Raw genomic sequence first — 14,220 nt, 5'->3', positions numbered from 1 at the left:
TGGAAGGCGAAGGCAACCGCGAACCGGCGATCGCTGCCGCTTAACGTGACACCGATGGCGAAATGAAAGCAGATGTGCCGGCCACCAAGGTGGTAGCTTAGTAGTACTTGACGAAATTTTTATCCTCATTGTCCCAAATTTAAGTCGCTGCGGCGTTGATTAAAATATGGCTTCGGCCACTACTTGGATATGAGGCATAAGAATGCTTCTTGGACTTCTAGTAGTCGGAATGGTGCCGGATGTAACATACTCATATGTGGGACTTGAGCTAGAGCCTAGAGGGATAGCTGAGCCGGGCCCACGGATAGGGAGGATATGAATAAAATCAATTGGGGTGTTCAACACACGGCCATTTCTGCCCGCATCGAACATTCTCCTGATGGAGCGAGGGCCCAGTAAAAGCTGGAAGCTGCTACGCGGGGGTGGGCTTGTTCCTTCCTCCTTCCTCCCCCCACCCCAACCGGCCAACCCCCCACCCCCCGCTTTTCCTAAGCAAAAAAAAAAAAGAAAAAAAAAGAAAAAAAAGAAGAAAAGAAGCAGACGTGTCGGCGGATGCGACGCGATTCCCTCGCAGAAGGAAAGCAAAAGCCATTCTCGAATGATGCTTGCCGTACCCACTTCCCTCCTTCTTTCCCTTTTATTACCCGGCTACCTCCACTGCTTTCTTCGGTGCTTTCTCTCTAATGTCGTCCTCATCGTCGGCTTCCGATGGTACGTTCCTTTATTCATTTTTTTTTCCCAGCCAAATCGATCTCAGTACTGGCTTCTTTTTCTTGATAACAATTCCGTTTAGTAGTTCGGGTTTCTCGTGATTAGATTTAGCGAATGAAGGAGAGGAGGGGGAGATAAACAGTGGCGACCTGACTGCGCTTCAGAAGCACGTCGCCTTCTTTGACCGGAACAAGGACGGCGTCATCTATCCCTGGGAGACCTTCCAAGGTCTCGTCTCTTATCTCCTATCTTTTTGTTATTATATGCTTCTCGTTCTTTTAATTAATATGTGCGTCTTTGTTTATTTTGATTTGTTAGGGTTTCGTGCGATCGGGTGCGGCGTTGCCTTATCCACCGTGAGCGCCGTCCTAATTAACGGCTTCATCGGCCCCAAAACTCGCCCTGTATGTTCCGTGTTTAGTTCTTCGTTTTCGCAATTTTTCCCACTCGCTTTTCTTCGTCTTAACGGTGTTAGATACTTTATGGATATCGTCACCAGCGTGATTGGTTTTGTCTTTACCGCTTCACTCACCATTGCTGAGGACGACTGTGTTAAGGATCCCTTTGATTTGATGCCTCTGGGCTCATGTAAACAGCACTGATCATGAATCAAAAACCAAATAGGGAAAAAAAAAGGGTTGCCATCAAGGTGGTAGCACAGACGGAGCAGGGCTTTGTTTCCACCGGGCTGGTCCAGGTTCGAAATGCGTGGATGTCGATTAAATTTGGAGACCGAATGGCCCACGCCTGGATGCTTTCGGTGGAAGTGCTACTGGTTCACTGGCACCGAGGTGGTGCTGGGGTGATGTACTCACACGTGGGTGAAGAACCTAGTGTGAAAAACTCACAGGTCGGGGAAGGTACGCGGAAACTTGCGGCCTGCATCGCATATTTCCTGGAGGGGGGCCCAGTGGGGGCTGCTACGCGGGTGAGATTCTCCTCCCCCCCCCCCTTCCTATTTTCACAAAAAAAAAGGGCCAATGATGACCCAAGGTCTTAGGCGGGTTAATTCGGTCTTGCATGGGCAACACTAAACTATAATTTGGCCATAAATAAACTTTAGAATATGTGATGCACAGCCAATCCTCCTGTCTGCAAAATCAGATGGGTTTTATGAGAATCCTGCATATTGGAGTATATAATAAGCAAGATTTGTTTGGTGTTAGTTTTATGAATTTTCCCTTGACTACAAGTGCTCATTTAGATGAAATTTATATCTAAATATTGGAATTAGCCTTTAGAAGCTGGATTTTTTGGTTTGGGTCAAGTCAGCTTTTTTTGATCTATGTACTGCAGAATGATCAAGGTTTGAAAAAGATTGAATGAAAAATCTTGGGTTTTAATGTGTCAGAAAGTACTAAGGAATGTGGGTTCGCAGAATTTAAATTAAAAGTGAGCTTACAATTAAGGATTATGTTATGGGTCGATTATACTGTAATTTAGTGTTCTAATAAAGCTTCATGTTGGTTTGCTTGGGCTAGATTAAGTTTCACTCAAATATGGTTTCTTGTAAATCGCATGCAAACAATCCATCACAACCCTTTATTATCTTAAGTTATTTTTGTTTCTTCCTATATCAGGATGAGAGCTTTGGTCCTCAAGATTGTCGGCGAGTGCAATGCTAGGGGATCTTGAGAGTGTGAGGCATTGAATTATAGGGATAGGATTTTCGTGATTTTTTTTTGTATTTATAGTGGGAAAATCACTGTCGTAAAGTGAGCATTTTAATTAGTGCGCCTTTCCTAACCAAATCTTTGTCCTACATCTCTCTTTCTTTTATTTCCTTCCATTTTTTTTACTTTTCATATCACTAGCTATTCCCAATATTATTTTCCCTCCTCTATCGCAAAAAGTGAATAGAAAAATATTTTTTTGAGAATAACAGGGAAAAGTTACTTGAAGTCATGGTTAGCATTTAGACATGTCTAATTAATATTATCTAAATAAAAGAAGGAGAAAGAACAATGAGAGCTTTAATAACAGTATAAGCAGACCTACATGGTAGATAAAAGAAGTAAATAGTGGCTGTGGAGGATTGTGGTGAAGGCAAATATAAGTAAAAGGTGGAAGAAGAAGAAGAAGAAAAAGCACATGCCGCCACTTAATTTTTTGAAAAGAGATCACAACCTTTTGTTTCCATCTTGCTTCAACAACCTCCTATTCAGGATTTTTTTTTAAAAAAAAATCTTTCGAGGATATACTTTAAATTGGGTTCTTCATCTAATGTCTTTCATTGAATGAAGACTACAAGTTAACCCTTTGCTCTTAGTTGAAAAAAAAAAATAAATTAAAGCCTATACAGGTTTTTCTATAAATCTCCACAATGGCCTGAATTTTGTTTTCCATCTTGGTAATCGTCTATATCTTCAATCAATGCACCATCTATGGCATCCCATATATTTTATGCTTGAAAATGAATCCATTTTTAGAGTAATTAATTTCATGAAAAGGACAAATGCAGTTTCCATGAACAAATTAACTATAAATGCTCCTCCTTTGTTTTCTGGTAAGTAATAGAATCACCTACATTGAGCAATTTTTTTTTTTCACTTAAGACTTTCTTGGGGGATAGTGAAAATATTGTAAAACATAAATGTAATTATGTCTTTACGCCCTTCTAAAAGGGTCTTTGTAAAAATATTTATCTTTTGAATGTTTGGATTGCCTTTTCTAAACGATCTTCACAGTATTAAAATATTGAGTCTTATGATGATAATTTACAAAACTATTGATGATTTTTGGTGATACCAAAATATTCTCCATTACATGCTATCAATGTCGGATATGTATGATATAATGGTACTTGTTGGAGCTTCTGCGAGATGTTTCAGATATTTATTTTAAGTATCCTATGTTTCAAAATTTAAAAATGGCTTCAGATACTTCTTGGCTATGCCTGAGCTACTTCTTTGTTATAAGAATGAATAGCTAAACCAACGAGTAAGAATTGCATTCTGTCCCAAATATAGATAAGGTTCTCCCATATGGTCAAGCATAGGTTTGAAATGGGAAATCATGGTATAACCCCATGCTAGCACTTATTGACACATTTTGGTATGCATGCTTATGCACAACTATGGATGGATATGCATCCATATGGGCTAACACAGATGGTATCAGCATATGCTCCTCTATACTGTGTTGACGACTTGTGGGAACAGCATATAGCTAGATATGATAGGATAGGTAGGTGAATTAGGTCTTGCTTATGATTCTATGAGATCCCTTCAGGCAAGTTTAGAGGAGGAACTAAGTTAAGATTAGGACCAATTGATCATAAAATGAAGAGAAATAAGATTAGTCATCAATTTACTTATAATGTAGACAAGAGCAAGAAGAGAAAGGGAAGAGGACAGAGTGAGTGAGATGGTTAAGATGGTGAGGAGATGACATGGGGAGAGAATAAAACTATTTTTTTATTAATAATGTACTCACAAACTATAAGTTAGGATTCTTGTTAAGTCATTCATGTGAAGTTACAAACTATTTTATAACAAAATCCTAATAACTTTAGGGCTTGTTAACCTAATTTAGAGCCAAAATATGGCTTTCTACTCTAAAAAATGCTTGGTTTATGACATGACTCAAGAAAAAATTTCCTATGTGAAAAAATTACTAAACCTACTTCAACTAGTGTTATTAGTTTAAGGATTTATATGAACTATGGCCCTTTTTTACCTTTCTAATCTTTAAATTTATAAAACTTTTAGATATTCATAGAATGAAGAGGAAATTAAACTGAAATTCTGATTTCTAAATCTTTGTCTTACATTTAATGATGGAAAAAAAGCAAACTTTTAGAGTTTGTGAAGAACATATATATGCATATGATCAGTTGCTTTCTCATTTCATTTCATTTCATGAGGGTCATCTTTCAAACACAAATAGTTACTTCGTAATTCCTTTTTAAATTAATAGTTACTTTCCGTATGGATCTACTGGAAATTTGTAAAGCTTAATCTGCAGCATATTTGGATGCCTTGTTACACCTTTTAATATGTCTTTTTGTTGACATATGTATAGGGAAAAGTACCTTCACCCCTTCTCCCTATTTATGTAAAGAACATTCATAAAGGCAAACATGGAAGTGATTCGGGTGTCTATGACAGTGAGGGGAGGTAAGCATCATACTTATCATTTATTTCTATAATTACTGCATTGTCAGATTGTTCACAAAATTTACTTGGATATTTTAGAGTTGTAGTAATCATTGACTAATCATTGACATTTTGTCTGTGATATTTGAGAAACAAACTGATTCCAACAAGAATTTGGTAATCTCTACAGAAAATGCAAGATATTTTGTATACATACTAAATATGAAATTAAAAATTTGATATAACTAAATTTCCCTATACATATATGTTTACATTTTGAGCTAACTCTTCAGCTTGAGACAAAATCAAGCGAAAAAGTAAATGAATAGCTTCATTTGAGACTTCCAAGAAAATCTCTAGAAACAGGGACTTTGAAACATGACTATTAAGGGTATGTCTTCATAGAGGATGTTTTATATTCAATTTTTCTTTGAAGTAGGTGCACATATAGGAAGAGAATATTTGCAAGTATTTTTATAACTTATGCTAGTCTTAGTGCCCTTCTTACTGTCTGACCCTTCCTTCTTTTTGACTTGACTGGTTATGTGGACAAATAGGCATCCCTTAAATCCAGTGCTATTGACTGTTGCAGTTGCAAACACAAGGCAATGGTAGTGCAATCAAAGAATAAAAAGAAAATACAATACATGGACAAGTCTTGACAATTATGATGCTTATATATGAACAAGAATTTTAGATGGTTCACCTGAAAGTTGAAGCTTCCTTGCGATCTTTAACCCCTTGAAGAGAGCAGGCCTCACCTTCAGCATGGGTATGCCTTCTTTTGGCGAACAAGAAAAAAGTGACCACCATTAGAGAAGACCTGTTGAAGATCTTCAATAAAATGCTCTTAAGAGAACCCCACATTTTCTTCTCCATAATTTTAGTTTTCTTTTGTTAGCCTCCTTACCAATCTCTTTTTCTCAAGAGTTGACTCTTCTTCATTATTCCTTTGTCCTCTATACGATTCCCAATAAGATCTAAATAGAACTGTCTTAGTTGTCTAATTGATATTTTAAGTGGCCTCTATTATATAGGTTGTCAACTAAACTGTCGACAGTTAGCGGCGATGATGACTGTATATGGTGATTGCACAACTTGAGGATAAGAAAATGAATATTTTGTAGTGTATCTGAATGGGTTTTAATTATGTTCAGTCAATCAGTGGTGATTACGGGCATGCCTAGTGAGCATTGAGGAAGAGGAAGAAGCTACTATTTTCCTATGTGAAGTGCTAGACTCATAAGATTCTCTTATGTTTATATTTTATCTCTCAGCATGTACGGCTTGTATTCCACTGTGCCATTATTACTCATTGAAATATTCCATTATAGCCCAAAAATAGCATAACTTAAACAACAGCAAAGTGCGAAATAAAGCAAGCATAAGATGCCAAATATATATGCTTTGGCAAATTTGCTTGTCTATTGGCACAACCCACTCTTCGCTAATGGAGCGAGAAAATATAACTATAGAGAGACATTTTTTGATGCAGTGCGGCAACAACAAAGAAATCTAGTGTATGAAAAAATGCCTCTTACTAAGTACAAGAAAGTTAGATGATAAGAAGAAAGTTAGATGCCTCTCACACCCCTTCTCTCAGTAATGTTCTACTCATCTAAGCAGCCCTCTTTATTTTTCTCTTTTTCTTAGTTTGAAGGCTAACATAATAGTTAAAGCTTTATGAAGGTGTCTCCTCATCAGGTCAGAAAAATATCCCTTGCAAAACATCCCGCGATGCTCCATTTGTCCAGCAGGTCGAATATTACAATGCTTGGTTGAGATCTCGGGTAGAGAACTTAATAATTCAAACTTTTTCTTCTTTTTTTCTGTGAGAATAATGGTGTGTATGCAAGTATGCAACTTTTTGGAGTTGCACTATGCCGCTGTCTTGACTCGAACTCAGAAGCTCTCCCTTGAGGAGAGGGGAGCCAACAGGTTCAGATAAGTAATGTTGGCAAATTATATGGTTGGTTTATTTAGTAAATCTATAGCTTGTTTTTTTGACCTACCTTAATGCACATCAACTGTTGCAGGAATTGCCTGCACATCTAATTTGTCATGAAGTTTCTTTATTCCTCTTGCTGGATATGTTAAAAATGGGTATTTACATTTTTCTTTGAAAAAAAATCAGATTGTTAATTTGACTTGATCTATGTAAATATCAGGTTTGTTCCAGAAAAATTTGAGCAGATATTTAAGAAGCATGCTCGAACTAATCCTAACGTACTGACATCGAAAGAGTTGAAGGAGATGCTTCAGACGAATCGAACTCCTAAGGACTGCATGGGGCGGTAGGTTATGAGTTTGGAAACGTTATGATAAATAAATGCTTAGGATTGCTAGGTGAATCATAGGTAAATATTCGTCATTCTCAGTGGTCCAGTGAGATTACTCACCTTGGGACTTATTTGTAGGATTGCTAGCTGGACAGAATGGAAGATCTTATTCACTCTCTGCAAGGATAAAGATGGATTGCTTCACAAGGATACCACAAGAGCTGTTTATGATGGAAGCTTATTTCTTGAGATGGAGAAGGCGAGAGAGTCTTCTCAAAGGAAAGCATGATGGTCGATAACCGGGAGAATGGATCGTGTGGCAGTTTGACTTACGCAATTCGATAAAGCTTATTGTGTGTCCCTTCAAAAAGATAAGGTTGTTGTGTGAATTATATTTCAGAATGTTGATTGATTACGTAGTTTGCCTTGTGAATCTGTATATTCCAATTCTGTCAAAATCTTTTCCCTCTTGATCGAATATAAACATCCATTAAGGAGCTCTAGTTCCAATATGTGACATGGCATGTTGGAATCCTAAAAAGGTTTTTTTTAACCTGAGATCAAGGCAGTTTGAGCCTCCTTTATGTCAACCCCAACAATGTTTATATTGCTTTCGGGATACTAGTGCCCAACTAAGAGAAGCACCGAGAGATGGAAAAATAGCATTGCTGTAGGAATAAAATTTTTATATTTTATGAAAAAAAATTATGGGGTTGTAAGAAAGCTACTTTCCTATCAGAAAATTGGGGTTCTTTATTTTTCGGAAAGTATCCTTAAGCCATTATAATCTATAGGTAAGGACTTTTGATTTATCATGAAAATAAGAGGTATTTCATATAATTTTATCAAAAAATAGATGCTTAATCAAACATAAAATTATATGCTACTTTCTAATGATCAATCAAACATGTCAAAATTATTTTCTCAGGCATCATATTTTTATAAATCATTTTTTTAGGAAAAAACATTTCTGCGTGAAAAATTTTTTTTGTGAGCCAAACGAGTCCAAAGATTTTTCAACAACTATGTCATTGAAGAAAAATAAATGAAAATGGAAAAGAGCAAGATAGAGACAGGGATTGCCCAATAAGGCAGTGGACCTATTTAGCTTCTCAAAGAAATTTCAATTGATTGCTTAAGCCTACATTATACAACTTATCCAATTAATAGCCTTTTCCTGATTACTAAAAATTGCATCGCTATGTTGGTTAAAGATGAGCAAAACCTTATACCAAACGCAAAAGAAATTTTATCTAAATGAGACTTAGTATAAGTAGACCATTTAAGTGGCCTAGTTTTAACAAGAAGATTTAGTAGCCGACAACTTTAGGAGAAGACAATGGATCTAGTTCAGGTGTTGAAGTCGGAAGAAGTGCGAAGAGAATTGCAGCATGAAGACTAGGTCTCATTGTTCTTTTACTTTCTATTTTTGATTTAAGCTTTTGGATTTGTCTCATGATGACAATGTAGGAAAGGAAGATACTAGAGCTTAAAATAGGTAGCACGATTATTTATCAATATGTAATATTACCCTTCAACAAGAAGAATTCATCATTAGGAATGTAGTTGATTTGTACAATTCTCTTCTAACGGGCCTCCTTGGAAAATATTTTTGCAATTTTCTCCTTAGATCATACCCTCTATTCTTCAGGGGAAGATGAATGGTGGTGGAGAGGTAGGGAGGGAATTAGGTTCGAAAGGAAGAGGGAAGATGGTTAAGGATGAGAAGGGGAAAGAGCGGGGGTTGGGAGGAGCAATCTCAAACAAGCAAGGATCTTGATAATTGGAATGTAGAGCTAATCGAAGGAGCCAGTATTCAAGCCTCGGAATTTTTGAGTTGTAGCTCAACCAAACAACTCAATTTATTGTGTAATTTGAGTTGCGAACATCTATATAAACATATTGACCTACAACTTAAACTATATGTAGCTTTATAGAACTCTAATTTAACTAAGTTTTCTGAGTTTTCTCCACTTTTTGACATAGGCCTTTTATGATTCAACCCCTACTTTAAGATGCCTCCCGTTTCTCTCTTTTTTCTCTGAAAAAAAAAAGAAAAAAAATGGTTTCTCCTTTTGGGTTACCATAGTCTACTAGAATATCTTCTTTCTATGCATGCCTGTTGTCCTCACTACTTTATGGCTGGGGCTGGAAGTGGGTTTGATCAGGTTATGCCCCTATCCAAACTTGGTCAAAATATTTTTTTTCAAGCTTTCGGCCAGACTTAGGCTCAAAAATTTTTAGATAATCTAAGCCCAAGCCTCGCTCGAATTGTCCATTTGGGCCAAAATACATCTAGCTCGAACTTGATTGATGTTTAATATTTCATAATATTGCTTTACAAAAAAATAAGTTAGTTAAAAATTAGATTCTCTCCTATAATACAAATAAATGATGAATTATATATTATTCTCAACTAAACTTATTTTAACTTATCCTTTACTTTTTCATTATTTTCTTTAAATAACAACATAAAAAACAAATTAATTTGAACCTAAATTCGGGCTATGTTTCAAACCTTATTTGGCTCGGGCTCAGGCTCGGGCCGGGTCCCGACCGGGTAAGTGACATATCCGAGCTTGGTCCAAAAAAAATTTAAGCTTAAATCTGATTTGAACTCTTTCAGACCGTCCAAACCCCTTTCCAACCCTAGCCGGGTCTCTCTCGATAAAACTTGGTCAAGTGCTTGACCGGGAACAACCCATAGAATAATCTATGTACAAAAAGGTGACTGCACATTTGAGTCTTCTTGAAAGCCAAGTAACTCCAACTTTGCTCCCATTTCCAACTTTGCTCACTTGCCACCTTTTCCACCGTCCCAAAACTTGGAAGAAAATGCCCATGCACTAGTTAGCCCTTCTCTACTCGAATGTTTAATTTCCCACCACAATCACTACCTCATCATTCCTCTCCTGGTCTCCTTCTCTACAAGTAGCCTCTCCCCTCTTCTCTTCTCCTTCTTCTTCTCCCCCAGACACTAACACTTCCTCTTCCACAAAAAACACAAAGCAAGCAAGCACTCTTTACACCAATAACAAAATAAAGAATGCCAAAACTGTCTCTTCTCTTCCTTCTCTCCCTCTTCTTCCTCCCTTTTATCTCCTCTTCAGATGACTACAACTCCGTCGCCAAAAGAAAAGATGACTACAACTCCTTCGTGTACGCCGGCTGCTCTCAGAAGTACACCGCCGGCTCGCCTTACCAGGTGAACGTTGAGTCCCTCCTCACCTCCTTGGCCAACGCCGCCGAGTTTTCCACCTACGCCAACTTCACCTCCTCCTCCGCCTCCTCCGCCACCCCTGCCTATGGCCTCTTCCAGTGCCGCGCCGACCTCCCCATCTCCAACTGCGACTCCTGCATCCGCTCCGCCCTCACCCAACTCTCCGCTCTCTGCCCCGGCGCCGCCGGCGCCGCCGTCCAGCTCCGCTCCTGTTTCCTCCGCTACGACAACGACTCCTTCATTGGCAAGCCTGACAACAGCCTCCTCTACAAACGCTGCGGCGGCGACGCCCCCGGCGGGTACGCCTCCGACGTCCTTGGCATGCGCGACGCCGCGCTCGGCTCCCTCACGGCGGCGCCGCCAGCCGGTGGGTCGTACCGGGTTGGCGGCGCGGGGTACGTCCAGGCCATGGCGCAGTGCGTCGGCGACCTCAGCTCCAAGGAGTGCTCCGACTGCGTGGAGTCGGCGGTGGCGCAGCTCAAGGCCGTATGCGGGCTCGCCGTCGGCGCCGACGTTTACCTCGGCAAGTGCTACCTCCAGTGCTGGTCCAATGGCGGCTACTCCTCCAGACACGGTCATGGTACGCGTCTTTCCTGTCACCGGCGGTGGTCGTACCATCTTCTTTCCTCATTCTCTTTTCTATATCTTTTGGGTTGTGTGTGGATTTAAATTAAGGAATTCTTCTTGCAGCGTCGTGCTAAGATTATTAACGAACTAATACCTGCTTAGGTGTGTACGGTTTGAGGTTTAATCTTATCTTTAATTTGGATGTATAATTTTTGTTTTTTTGTTTTTTTTTTGTAATATGGCCAACTTGACAAGATGGGTTTAGTGAATAATTTGTGGCTCTCTTTGGAAGGGATGGTTATTGTTAGGAGGAGACCACTTCGTAAAAGAATTATGGGCTTTTAAATTAAGGATGATTATTGAATGACTAAATTTAGAAATATTTCTTGTCTATAATTAAGTTATTGGGAAGAATTTTTTTTTTGATAAATTAGATGATTTATATTAACAGAGTATCAATGCATCCGAATTAAAAAATAAAATATTAAAAAGCTGAGTAGGAAGATCTGCCACAGAAATCCATAATGTAGATTTCTTGTGGTTTGTCACATAAGATGACATCCAATCAGCTGCACTGTTAGTTTCTCTATAAATATATGCAATATTAATTGATAGCAATAAGCTAGAGCTAGATGTGGACCATATTTTGTTTGATCGAAGACGACTGAGAAGTCAACCTCAAACAACTTAACTCTGTGCTTATATCACGCTATAATCTGCAAGACTATTTTGACTAGATCCCATAGAAGTTGGTAAACCATGAAGCATGACGGTTTGAGTCGTTCAGACTTAGGTGCAAGCCTTTGCATGAAGTTGTCGTCTTTATAGTGTTATAACAGTCCTGGTTATTTGGACATTTTGTTATTATAGTACCTTCAATTTTAGTGTGTTTCCTCATCCACACATTCAAATTAACCAGCGATAAAGAAAGAAAAGAAAAATGACCTTTGGGCTCAGTTTTGAAGGGGAAAGAAGAGGAGGAAGAAAAATGATTTAGTTTGAGTTCCATCAGCATTAAGGCTCTGTTTTGATTCAGCAATAACATTAATTTAGATGACGCGGATGGGGAGTCTTTTCACAATATTTAGAGGGGATCAAGTTAAAGTTATTATTGCACCAAGCTAAGAACTGCCGTAGTTTATTTAGGCGAGTAAATGGTACGCAAAGCCTCAGCTGCACGTATCCTGGTCGCAAAAAGGTTTAGGTTTTTAAGATTTCCTTTTGGTTACTTAAACTAAGTGCCTTTAATTATTGTATATATATATATATGAGAGGAAAAGCTTGTAGAACCAAACTTTTAGCTTTTCTTCCTCCCTAAGCCTACAAGAATGCATACAACTTGACAAAATCTGGCTCTGGTTCAGTGGTCCATTGTTTAAAAGTTGACAAGTTGATCACTAGAATTTGCTGCTATTACTCCCTAGATCAAGATATGTGGAGCCCTACTATATAGGAACGCAATACATTGGATGAATATGGCTAAGAAACCTCCCAATCTCATACCCTCACTCCCTCTCTCTCTCTCTCTCTCTCTCTCTCTCTCTCTCCCTTCATCAAGTTCAACTCAAAGGCTACCATACTTTCTAATACCGATCACAAGCCTGGATATTAAGTCATTTGGACGAACATACGACCCAGTTTGGTGGCCAACTTGCGGTTCCACGTTCCACCAACTTTTCTCCCAAGTGTATAATAACAGTGCTCTCCCCAAGTCCTCATAACAATGATTTCTTTTCTTTTCCTTCTTTTTTATATTAAAGATACAGCAAGAAGTGGTAGTTTGTCCCAAACGAAATCAAAGGCAAAGAAATGGAAAGGATGGCTTTACAACCTTTTTGGCCTGTAAGGTTTCTTTTTCTTTCTTTTTTTTCCTCCTGTCATATGGTGCAAATGTGACACTTGATTAGGAGATCTCATTGATTATTCTCCACAGTATCAGAATCGATGACAGTAACTTGTTTAATGCGAAGGGGTCTGGTCTCCATTATTGCACTCCTTTTCTTTTAAAAATTTCAGGTGGCGAGGCCGGGAAAACTCTGGCTGTTGTCGTTGGGCTCATGGCCGGAGTCGCCCTCATTATTGTCTTCCTCTCCTTCATTAGACGAGCTGGAAACAGTGGTTCTTACTCATCCTTCTATTCAAGTTTATTTTTCCATCCTAGAACTGAAATGTTATTCCTTGCCAATTTCTTTCTCTTTTTTTTCAACTGCAGGTAAATACTAATGGAAATGCGGTGACTTTGCTCTATTGTTTTGGTGGCCTTTGTCTCAACTTCTTCTTCTTCTTCTTCTTTTTCCTTCGCTCAAGCTCGTTGGTGTTCTTTTTATAATATTTCCAAACCCACCCCACTTTCGGGGATGTCATAATTAAGCTGCATATAGTTGTTCCTTCTAGAGATATTCATTCATGGTTTTAATTGGAACTCTTCCAGAGAATATGTTGTTGTCTCTTGGGTGGGGCATGCTTTTCTTATATATATATATATATATATATATATATATATATATATATATATATATATATATATATACACACACACACAAATTAACTTAATTAGTTGTCTATTATTCTAACTCCCTTAATTAATAAAATTATATGGAATCTTACTTAGAAGAATGGTTGTTATTATCCAATGGGCCCTATCTAGCAGTAGACAAGATGGCAAGTGCATGAAGATAAAATAGTTTAGAGAAAGCAATCAAAGTTCAATGATAACTAACTAGCATATACCATCAAAAAAAAAAAAAAACATATCTTAATTGATCTACAGCTCAAGAGCCGATCGAACAGTTCAAGATACTTCGATATTGGAATAAGCCCTTAAATAAGAATTTCAGATTGTGGCAACAGCACTATTTCGCACCATGTAATGGTAGACGGTGAAAACCGATTTAGTTCTCTCCTACAAAAAAACCTGTTTACAGGAAGATAAAATCCAGAAGACTGCAAATCTTCTTCTATGTGAATGTTCCCTAGCTTAAATAATTGGTCTACTACTAAACAATGTGTTAAAAGTATAAGCTACGTAAGGTAATAGTAATGCATTCCATGGGAAAAAGTTGGTGGATATTTTAGTTGATACACTTCAGCCATCAAACCCAGGTTCTTTTTCTTTTTTTTTTTGATAAAATGAGCATGATATATTAATTATTAAAATTCTCATTTATATTGTTACTTACATTCATGTACCCATAGTGAGCTACATTTCATAAAGAAATACGGAACAAGTGGATTGGAATGAGAGTGTTTTATAATTTACGCACTACTAAAGTATGGCTTTTAACAAAGCATTTTCTCCAAAGGTGAATCTCAATGGACTAATCAGTTTGCAACAAGAAAGAGAAAA

The 14,220-nt window shown here is 38.0% G+C and overlaps 2 protein-coding genes across 2 annotated transcripts; both read left to right on the top strand.

Annotated features, from left to right (window-relative positions):
- Window positions 1-551: 551 nt before the first annotated feature.
- On the top strand, window positions 552-7,590 carry LOC103717338 (putative peroxygenase 5). The gene is made up of 6 exons (XM_008805674.5): window positions 552-711; window positions 817-939; window positions 1,030-1,115; window positions 4,735-4,829; window positions 6,977-7,102; window positions 7,226-7,590. The coding sequence occupies exons 1-6, from the start codon at window positions 684-686 to the stop codon at window positions 7,374-7,376; spliced, it is 609 nt and encodes a 202-aa protein (XP_008803896.2). The 5' UTR covers window positions 552-683; the 3' UTR covers window positions 7,377-7,590.
- Window positions 7,591-9,870: 2,280 nt separating this feature from the next.
- PDLP7 (plasmodesmata-located protein 7) lies at window positions 9,871-13,302 on the top strand. The gene is made up of 3 exons (XM_039117697.3): window positions 9,871-10,887; window positions 12,891-12,992; window positions 13,087-13,302. Exons 1-3 carry the CDS (start codon window positions 10,134-10,136, stop codon window positions 13,095-13,097), a joined length of 867 nt encoding a protein of 288 aa, XP_038973625.3. The 5' UTR covers window positions 9,871-10,133; the 3' UTR covers window positions 13,098-13,302.
- Window positions 13,303-14,220: the final 918 nt, after the last annotated feature.

This window comes from Phoenix dactylifera, chromosome 18 (assembly GCF_051530095.1).
Source record: "Phoenix dactylifera cultivar Ajwa chromosome 18, Ajwa_hap1_PhDact_Kaust_v1.1, whole genome shotgun sequence".
Classification (NCBI taxonomy): Eukaryota; Viridiplantae; Streptophyta; class Magnoliopsida; order Arecales; family Arecaceae; genus Phoenix; species Phoenix dactylifera.
This window is presented reverse-complemented; position numbering and strand designations above follow the sequence as displayed.

What these genes read in the sequence shown, in the direction of transcription:
- PDLP7 (XM_039117697.3), top strand. Translation starts at nt 10,134, where the DNA reads ATGCCAAAACTGTCTCTTCTCTTCCTTCTCTCCCTCTTCTTCCTCCCT. An exon ending in CTCCTCCAGACACGGTCATG is followed by an intron (nt 10,888 to 12,890) that starts GTACGCGTCTTT and finishes TAAAAATTTCAG; the next exon opens with GTGGCGAGGCCGGGAAAACT.
- LOC103717338 (XM_008805674.5), top strand. Translation starts at nt 684, where the DNA reads ATGTCGTCCTCATCGTCGGCTTCCGATG. An exon ending in TCCCTGGGAGACCTTCCAAG is followed by an intron (nt 940 to 1,029) that starts GTCTCGTCTCTT and finishes TTGATTTGTTAG; the next exon opens with GGTTTCGTGCGATCGGGTGC. An exon ending in TCGGCCCCAAAACTCGCCCT is followed by an intron (nt 1,116 to 4,734) that starts GTATGTTCCGTG and finishes ACATATGTATAG; the next exon opens with GGAAAAGTACCTTCACCCCT.